General features: G+C 36.7%; 1 protein-coding gene across 1 annotated transcript; it reads left to right on the top strand.

Annotated features, from left to right (window-relative positions):
* On the top strand, positions 1–912 carry LOC121733026 (alpha N-terminal protein methyltransferase 1). The gene is made up of 2 exons (XM_042123110.1): positions 1–539; positions 654–912. The coding sequence occupies exons 1-2, from the start codon at positions 79–81 to the stop codon at positions 877–879; spliced, it is 687 nt and encodes a 228-aa protein (XP_041979044.1). The 5' UTR covers positions 1–78; the 3' UTR covers positions 880–912.
* Positions 913–10,073: the final 9,161 nt, after the last annotated feature.

Here is a 10,073-nt window from a genome sequence, read left to right as displayed (position 1 = left end):
TTTGATAAGGTTAGATTTTTCATAATTCTACAAATATATACTAGTAATCTATGTTCATAATATTGGGATAGTATAAAAATGACCACCAAGGAAATTGAAAACAAGAGCAAATCATTAAATTATGACAAGGCTTTAGAGTATTGGGCAGAGATACCTGCTACTTTAGATGGAGTTCTTGGTGGATTTGGACATATATCTGATGAGGATATACTTGGTTCTACACTATTTTTAAGATCAATTATGTCATTAGAAAAGGCACCAGGAACGAAAACAGCCCTCGATTGCGGCGCCGGTATTGGTCGGATAACGAAGCATCTCCTTACAAATTATTTTGACCGTGTTGATGTTATTGAACCAGATGAAAAATTTATAAATTCCATATTAGACTATGTGGGTGAGAATAAACATAAGGTTGGTTCCTTATATCAAGTAAGTTTACAGGATTTTAACCCAGAAAGAAAATACGACCTAATATGGAATCAGTGGGTTCTAGGATATCTCAAAGACAATGACCTTGTTAATTTCCTAAGTAATTGCAGGTATTTTTTAAATGCTAATTCTTTTTATAATATTCAAAAATTCTAAACCAACTTCTGGTTATTATTTTATGAAAAGTACGCATTTTGTAATTAAATTCAATTTTATAATTTCAGAGAATCTCTAAGTGAAAATGGAATTCTAATTGTAAAAGAAAATGTTACCTCTTCCGGGAAGGCAGAAATGGATCCTACAGATTCCTCTGTCACCAGAACATTAAAACAATTTTTGAAAATATTCAAGTCAGCAAAACTGAAAAGAATCAAACAATGTAAGCAACTAAATTTTCCTAATGGCATTTATCCAGTTTATATGTTTGCATTGATTTGTGACAAAAATTAAAATAAGTAAAGCATGGGCTGAGCTTAATTAATTCATTGTTGTATAAACTTATAACTATAAGTTACTAGCTGCGGCAAACACTGTTTTGCCATATAAAAAGTATTAAGTATGGCACCATGGCAACGTGATCCATCGCTATCCTGTCGCACAAACAATGGTCGCCGTTGGTCTCGATTTACTATTATTTATTCAACAAATGCACTTATCAATGGCCGTGTTCGTCGGCGTAATTTTTAGCGCATTCGCTGCAAAACCTAGTTATTGCGCATGTCCAAATCATGTCATGCCAAGGCAACGACAACTGTTTACGACTTGACATTTAACCCAATTGCAATTTGTTGGTGGCGTTGCAATGAACAAACCAGTGGGAGAGCCATGCTTCGGCACGAATGGGCCGGCTCGACCGGAGAAATACCACGCTCTCACAGAAAACTGGCGTGAAACAGAGCTTGCGCTGTGTTTCACCGAGTGAGTGAGTTTACCGGAGGCCCAATCCTATTCCCTTCCCTACCTTCCCCTGTTCCCTTCCCTTCCCATCCCTACCCTCCCCTGTTACCCTATTCCCTCTTAAAAGGCCGGCAACGCACCTGCATCTCTTCTGATGCTACGATCAGTGCTGTAAACAGTCTTTTTTGCGCCCTGTGCGAGCTTCTACAACTGCGCCCTTGCTTTTTTAGATATTATTATATTACCCAAAGCAATGTATAGGTCTATTTTACTGTTGGAATCGTGGTCTAGGGGCGCAGCAGGAACTATTATCGGGAGCAAACCGAAAAAATAATACTCCTGCCTGGTTTGGCCATTTTTGCGCCCCCCAGAGTCTGCGCCCTGTGCCTGGGCACCGGTGGCACCGCCCTATTTACGGCACTGGCTACGAATGTCCATGGGTGACGGAAGTTGCTTTCCATCAGGTGACTCGTTTGCTCGTTTGCCCTCTTACAATTAAACAATTAAATTTTTCCAAGTGATCCATATCCATATTTTCCAAAATAAAATAATCAAACACTATCATAGTGTTAAATAAATTATTTGTGCGGCTGTTAGACAATTTAGGCTTATGTACTTACTAGCTGTTGCCCGCGACTTCGTCCGCGTGGACTTCACTTTATAGCGCGCGATGTCAACAAAATTGGTGTCAAAAGCTTTTATAAAAAAACCCTGGTACCCCTTAAATCAAAACAGCTGTGCAGTGTGCACATAATATTTAATTTTTTTAAATTAAACTTTATATTTTATGCCAAATTTTAAAGCTTATTTAGCCCCCCCAATTACACAACTTTATCCATAAACTATTTATAATTGATAGGTTTAAGGTTACGTCACGTAATATAATAATATAAAGTACTGACTTATTAAATAACGTAAATAAGAAGTAACAATCGAAAAATAATCGGAACTCAATGTATGATGATACCACTTCTTATAGAAAGATATGGGGCAAGCGTTAGCGCGATGTAAGAGACGCACGGCGCCATCTAGTATAAATTTTTGGAACTAACTTAATTTGAACAAATTTTCGTATTTTCACCCCCTTACAACCCTTTTTTCCAGTAAAAATGTAGCCTATGTCCTTTCTCAGGCCACGGTCGTAAAAAAATTAGGACGTAACCTTCTCTAATCACGAGTGAAGCCTAGTTATGGCCGCCCGTGTAGGACGTGTGCGTGATATGAGGGTTGCCATATAAATCATAAATTTCCCTACTTTTTAAATTTTGTAAAATCAGACAAGTTAAATGTATTTTTTATATAAATTATTTCATAGAAAATATATTTTTTTTAATGAAATAAGGGGGCAAACGAGGAAACGGGTCACCTGATGGAAAGCAACTTCCGTCGCCCATGGCCACTCGCAGCATCAGAAGAGCTGCAGGTGCGTTGCCGGCCTTTTAAAGGGAATAGAGTAATAGGGGAGGGTAGGGATGGGAAGGGAAGGGAATAGGGTAGGGGATTGGGCCTCCGGTAAACTCACTCGGCGAAACACAGCGCAAGCGCTGTTTCACGCCGGTTTTCTGTGTGGTATTTCTCCGGTCGAGCCGGCCCATTCGTGCCGAAGCATGGCTCTCCCACGTATAGCATATCGACAAATTAAAGGTATAAAAGCATTCTATACGCCCAAAAAAAACCACCTGTAAGATCAGTTTACAACTGGAGATATTTGATCGTGAAATCCTACGCTAGGGCTGCCACCATACGTCTTTCAAAATGGATGGCTGTCAATAATGCAATAGAAATAGTCACATAATATATTAACATTTATAGTACGAAAGTTATATACGCTTTTAATGAATATATTTAAAATTATCAAAAATAAGTCTTAGAAAAATATAAAACCTCCTCTTTTTTTGGAAGTCGGTAAAAAATCGGATGTCAGTTCGTAATACTTCAAACAATTAATATTATTTCTAGTATTTATTTAAAAAAAATCAAGGTAAGTGATGGTCACGCGAAATCGAAAAGACTACAAAATATAATACAGCGTTGCGTCGTTTGATAACCCTGTTGACAATTAAGTTTGTAAATTAAATAAATTGATTTAGCAGTGGTAGTAAACGGATCTCACAGGTGATTTTTTTTGTGCGTAAGTATAGAATGCTTGTATACCTTTAATTTGTCGATATTTTCGATTGCAGCTTTTGTTTAGTTTTGGATAAAAAAAATAAAAAGCTAAAAATGAAAATTATTTTATTGTTTGTAAAATATTGATACGGCGAATCAGGAAAAAAGCTTGAAATATGCCTTATTTAATAGGCTTTCAGGTGGTATACAAAATTTTATTTATTACGTAAAAATTTTGGAGAAATATGGATTTTTCCCTTCCGGGCCGCAAAAAAACGCTAAACTTTGGTAGCTCGTAGCATAAAAACTATTTCGAATTGACACGCGGGTGTTCTACTTTTCATTCATAATATTAATGCCTATTCAAAATTAAAGAAAATAGAAAATTTCCGATTTTTCGTCTCCTCCGTACACTGCGTCCGCTGAATCGGCAGCGTGGGGGGTTTGTTATGACTTATGAGCGAGCAAACAGGGATTGAATGCCTCCCCTCTCACCCCGCAACTCCGATTTTAAACCGATTGTATCTCCCTCAAATTACACTTTAGAAGGTTTCCCAACTGAGCATTTCTCATTTAATTTGCCACTACTTTTCAAAATTGATCAAAATAGAAAAAGTATTAATAAATTAAATTTGATAGCGATTTTTAGAAAATGTACAAGTAACCTAATTAGAGGATTTAAACCGTAAAAACATTAAATTACTGAGGGAAAACAGAATTTTGATTCCTATTGTGTTACCTTTTCTTTGAACAATATCTTAAAAAGTTGCATATTTTTCCTTTTGATATAGTTAAGTATATTTAATAAAAATATAAATAAAAAATAAATCAATAAAGTGAAAATAATGTATTAAAATTGTAATTTATCGTTAAATTTCGCTCTGGACTTTTTTTCTGTTACCTTGGCAGCAAATCGCACATAAAGTTTTGTATATCCATACTAATATTATAAATGCGAAAGTATCTCTGTCTGTCTGTCTGTCTGTCTGTCTGTCTGTCTGTCTTGCTTTCACGCCAAAACTACTGAACCGATTGCAATGAAATTTTGTACACAGTTATTCTAGAGTCTGAGAAAGGACATAGGCTACATTTTGATGTGGGAAAATATCTTATTTCCATGAAAATATCGATGAAAATTTATTCGCATTGCGCAGGCCAGCGCTCATCCCGGGGGTCCTGGGTTCGAGTCCCGCAGGCGGAACAAGTTTTCAATGTTCCTGGGTCTTGGATGTGTATTAAAATAATATTTCAAAAATCTTAAATATATTTTATGTATAATATTATAAAAAATCCAGAAATATATCGATGCAATTTAGTTCTAATACGATTCAACAGATGGCGTTTTATTTTAGTTCTAATACGATTCAACAGATGGCGTTTTATTTTTTACTTAAATATATTTTATGTATCTATACTTCTATACTAATCCATACTAATATTATAAATGCGAAAGTATCTCTGTCTGTCTGTCAGTCTGTCTGTCTCACTTTCACGCCAAAAACTAATATTATAAATGCGAAAGTATCTCTGTCTGTCTGTCTGTCTGTCTGTCTGTCTGTCTGTCTGTCTGTCTGTCTGTCTTGCTTTCACGCCAAAACTACTGAACCGATTGCAATGAAATTTTGTACACAGTTATTCTAGAGTCTGAGAAAGGACATAGGCTACATTTTGATGTGGGAAAATATCTTATTTCCATGAAAATATCGATGAAAATTTATTCGCATTGCGCAGGCCAGCGCTCATCCCGGGGGTCCTGGGTTCGAGTCCCGCAGGCGGAACAAGTTTTCAATGTTCCTGGGTCTTGGATGTGTATTAAAATAATATTTCAAAAATCTTAAATATATTTTATGTATAATATTATAAAAAATCCAGAAATATATCGATGCAATTTAGTTCTAATACGATTCAACAGATGGCGTTTTATTTTATTTTAGTTCTAATACGATTCAACAGATGGTGTTTTATTTTTTACTTAAATATATTTTTTCACGCCAAAACTACTGAACTGATTGCAATGAAATTTTGTATACAGTTATTCTAGAGTCTGAGAAAGGACATAGACTACATTTTGATGTGGGAAAATATCTTATTTCCATGAAAATTTCGATGAAAATGAATTCGCATTGCGCGTGGCCAGCGCTCATCCCGGGGGTCCTGGGTTCGAGTCCCGCAGGCGGAACAAAAAGTTTTCAATGTTCCTGGGTCTTGGATGTGTATTAAAATAAAATTTCAAAAATCTTAAACATATTTTATGTATAATATTATAAAAAAATATTATAAAAAATAATATATCGATGGAATGAACATTTTAGTTCTAATACGATTCAACAGATGGCGTTTTATTTTTTACTTTATTGTAACATAGAACTAATCATACTTATTAGTTAGTATGTTTTTGTTTATAGTTTTTAATACGTTAGAATATTATCTATACTAATATTATAAATTCGAAAGTATCTCTGTCTGTCTGTCTGTCTGTCTCGCTTTCACGCCAAAACTACTGAACCGATTGTAATGAAATTTTGTACACAGATAGTCTAAAGCCTGAGAAAGGACATAGGCTACTTTTTAACTGGAAAAGGGGGTTGTAAGGGGGTGAAAATGCGTAAATTTGGTCAAATTAAGTTAGTTCCAAGAACTCAAAATAGATGGCGCCAAGAGTCCCCTAGATCGCGCTATTGCTTGCTCATGCGTATTTCTATAAGAGGTTGTACCATGTTAAACATGGGTTTTCGATTCTTTCGATTGTTATTTTTTTTTATATGAAATAAGGGGGCAAACGAGCAAACGGGTCACCTGATGGAAAGCAACTTCCGTCGCCCATGGACACTCGCAGCACCAGAAGAGCTGCAGGTGCGTTGCCGGCCTTTTAAGAGGAAATAAGGTAATAGGGGAGGGTAGGGATGGGAAGGGAAGGGAATATGGGAGGGTAGGGAAGGAAATAGGGTAGGGGATTGGCCCTCGGTAAACTCACTCACTCGGCGAAACACAGCGCAAGCGCTGTTTCACGCCGGTTTTCTGTGAGAACGTGGTATTTCTCCGGTCGAGCCGGCCCGTTCGTGCCGAAGCATGGCTCTCCCACGTTATACACGTTCTATACTAATCTATACTAATATTATAAATGCGAAAGTATCTCTGTCTGTCTGTCTGTCTCGCTTTCACGCCAAAACTACCGAACCGATTGTAATGAAATTTTGTATACAGATAGTCTAAAGCCTGAGAAAGGACATAGGCTACTTTTTTACTGGAAAAAAGGGTTGTAAGGGGGTGAAAATACGAAAATTTGTTTAAATTAAGTTAGTTCCAAAAATTCATACTAGATGGCGCCGTGCGTCTTTTACATCGCGCTAACGCTTGCCCAACATCTTTCTATAAGAGGTGGTATCATCATACACTTAAGTGTCGGTTTTTTTCGATTGTTATTTCTTTGCGTTATTTAATAAGCCTTATATATTTTACATTATATTACACAGGGTGACGTAACCTTAAACCTATCAATGATAAATAGTTTATGGGTAAAGTTGTGTAATTGGGGGGCTAAATAAGCTTTAAAATTTGGCATAATATATAAAGTTTAATTTTAAAAAAATGAAATATTATGTACACACTGCACAGCTGTTTTGATTTAAGGGGTACCAGGGTATTTTTTATAATAGCTTTTGACACCAATTTTGTTGACATCGCGCGCTATAAACTGAAGTCCACGCGGACGAAGTCGCGGGCAACAGCTAGTACTTATATAAAACCTACCTGCCAGGACTCCCGAAACTGATATCGATTTCGATTTCAACGGTTTTTGACTCTTTAGTCTAAAGTGTCAAAAACCGTTGAAATCGAAAATAGAAATCGATATCAGTTTCGGGAGTAAGGCTACAGTTTCGGGAGTAAGGCTTCAGTTTCGGGAGTACCTAAGGCACCTGGATTCCAGTTTCTATCTTTTATTAAAATTATGTAAGTATTGGTTCTTTTAACTAGCAGCCAAATTATTAATTTTGGTAGAATATAAACGAAATAAATTAAAAAGAACGACAGTGAAAATGTTGGGACAGTAACAAAGTACCTACTGGTAACAACGAGGAAATGTAAAGCTATGTTCATAACATAATATTATCTAAAAATGGATTTTATGAGCATTTCTCTTTTAATTTCCCATTTGTACAATATAATACTATGTCCCACGACTTTGGGTGAAAAATTTAATGTCGTTTCAGTAAATTTATAATAATAATATAATAATAATAAACCATTTATTTCAGATCACAAAGAATCCATAGTGTTAGTAGAAATACAATTAAAATTTAAATTATGTTAGTACATTACAGTTCGACAAGGCTTTAATTGAATGTGTCAATGTCAGTCAATGTGCGCTGCTGGTAAAGGAGAACTGTCAAAAATGACGTTTTTGTATGATAGAAGCGTTAGTTCCTTTTCTCGCCACGTTCATAAACAGCCTTGTCGAACTCTACATTCTAATTCTTATATTATTTTTTTAATTATTTAAAATAGTAGTGTCGTCGTTTTCATCGTGTACGTGTAGGTTGTAGGTAATCATCAGATATTTTTTTTGTAAAAATATTAAAATAAAAGTAAATTAGGTTATTCCGTAGTAAAAAAATATTTATTAGGAATGGTAAGGAATTGAAACTATTAATGAGCCAATAGCTATGTCCACACTGTGCACTTTCATCTTCAATTTTCGTCATTAACTTTCATATTGGCGCATTCAATAATAATTGAATGCGTCAAGGAACACAACGCCAATATTGTCATTTTTGAAGTTTTGGATACGGTCAGGGGGCATGCGTCGCAGGCATGCCTCACGTTCGCTGTTGACTGCGCTATAACGCATGCCCTTGACGAACAGAAAAAGGCACAGTGTGGACAAAGCTATTCTCTATCTAACATGCAACTCTATCCAATGCCTTATCAAACCATCAAAATTGTCAGACTACTTCTGACACGCTGCATCAATGACGCCACTCGTTTCTTTACTATGGCGTTAAAGCCATCATTGCGCATTTCGGCAAACATTCCTGAGGCACTGCAGTACCTCGGTAGTCCTAACAGCATTCTAAAGATATTATTGTACTGAATACGAAGTGCATTTATCTCACGCTGGGTGTAGCTCGCCCATAGATTGCATGTGTAAAAGGACTGGCAGTAAGCTTTAAATAAAGCCACTTTCACCTCTGTAGAGCATCTTGCAAATCTACGAGCTAACATGTTCCTACGTACGGCCAACGCCCGTCGCTCCCTCTCAATGTCTACATCGTCGGCAAGCGAGTCAGTTACCCAATGACCCAGGTATTTGAATTTATTGACTCTAGCAAGTGGAACTTCATTTAGAAACATAATAATACATATAGCATAATAATACAGAAGAAATGAATGGAATTTGAAATACGTAACTTTTTATTCAATTTATTCATATAAGTATATCTTACTGTCTCGTGGGTTGTTTCTTATTGTATGACTGTTTTTACTAGTTAAGTCTAATTAATTACTAAAATTTTACTTCTTTGTATCCTAGATAATATTATTATCAACAGTTTAATACCAAATATTTGACAGTTTTGCTAAAAAACTGTGGTGTCTGGGTGTTGCGTTTTTAATCTTTCTCGATACCTTTTCATTTTTTCGGCTGTGGACATTGCCATTTTTCTAGCCTGTTGACAATATAAGCTAGTCTTTATAAAGTTCCTCGTATTGATACCTAGCTTTCTTTTGATACGTTGCCACGAAAAAGTAACACAGTAAGATACACAACACGTCGCTCACTGCCCTCCGAAGACCGGACGTCGAATCTTTTTTTTTTTATGAAATAAGGGGGCAAACGAGCAAACGGGTCACCTGATGGAAAGCAACTTCCGTCGCCCATGGACACTTGCAGCATCAGAAGAGCTGCAGGTGCGTTGCCGGCCTTTTAAGAGGATTCCACACCGCCGTTTTTCCATACAAACGCTGTCCCCTGTTTCCTCTCTGGATAATGCCGGTAGAGTTATGATTTTTTTCCTGAATATCTATGGCCACTATTAGCATGTCCCTATGTTTTCTTTTTTTTCATAATTTTATTATTAAAAAAGATATGAACGTCCAAAAACCCAAAAAAATGGCCAGATTTTCCTCTGTGTTCAAACACCCAGAAAACAAAACTGGATAGAATATACAAAAAAAATAAAACATAGGAACACAGCTTAAGCCTTGTTTCAATTCTTAATGAAAAAAGTACTTAAATCGGTTAAGTTTTGGAGAAGGAAACAGCGGACAACGAATCGAAGATTTTCTGTTCTTTTATTAGAACTTTTGTCGTGTTGTCTCTATCGCGCTCTGCGGTGGGAGACTTGAGATTGGTGAGACAGCAATACATTTTCAAATACCTATTTTCAATTTCTCTAGCCCCTGGTGTATCCTCTTAAGGGAACAAAAAAAAGATCTTGAAGTCTTGTCGCTTGAGTCGCCAGTGCCAGTGAGTCCCAGTGAGTCGGAACTGTAAGCTGCTGCACGGGATACAGTGAGTCGGATAGCTGCCGTGTGGGGCCGATGCTACGTTCTGACCAGGAGAGATGTGCTCTGCTTGCTGACCGGTCGGTGTAGTGGGAAAGCCCGATGATGCCGATGCGGAGTCGCCCAGGCCGCGG

The sequence above is a fragment of the Aricia agestis genome, chromosome 1, assembly GCF_905147365.1.
Source record: "Aricia agestis chromosome 1, ilAriAges1.1, whole genome shotgun sequence".
NCBI lineage: Eukaryota > Metazoa > Arthropoda > Insecta > Lepidoptera > Lycaenidae > Aricia > Aricia agestis.
Note: the sequence above shows the minus strand (reverse complement) of the source record. Positions and strands in the feature narration are given on the sequence as shown.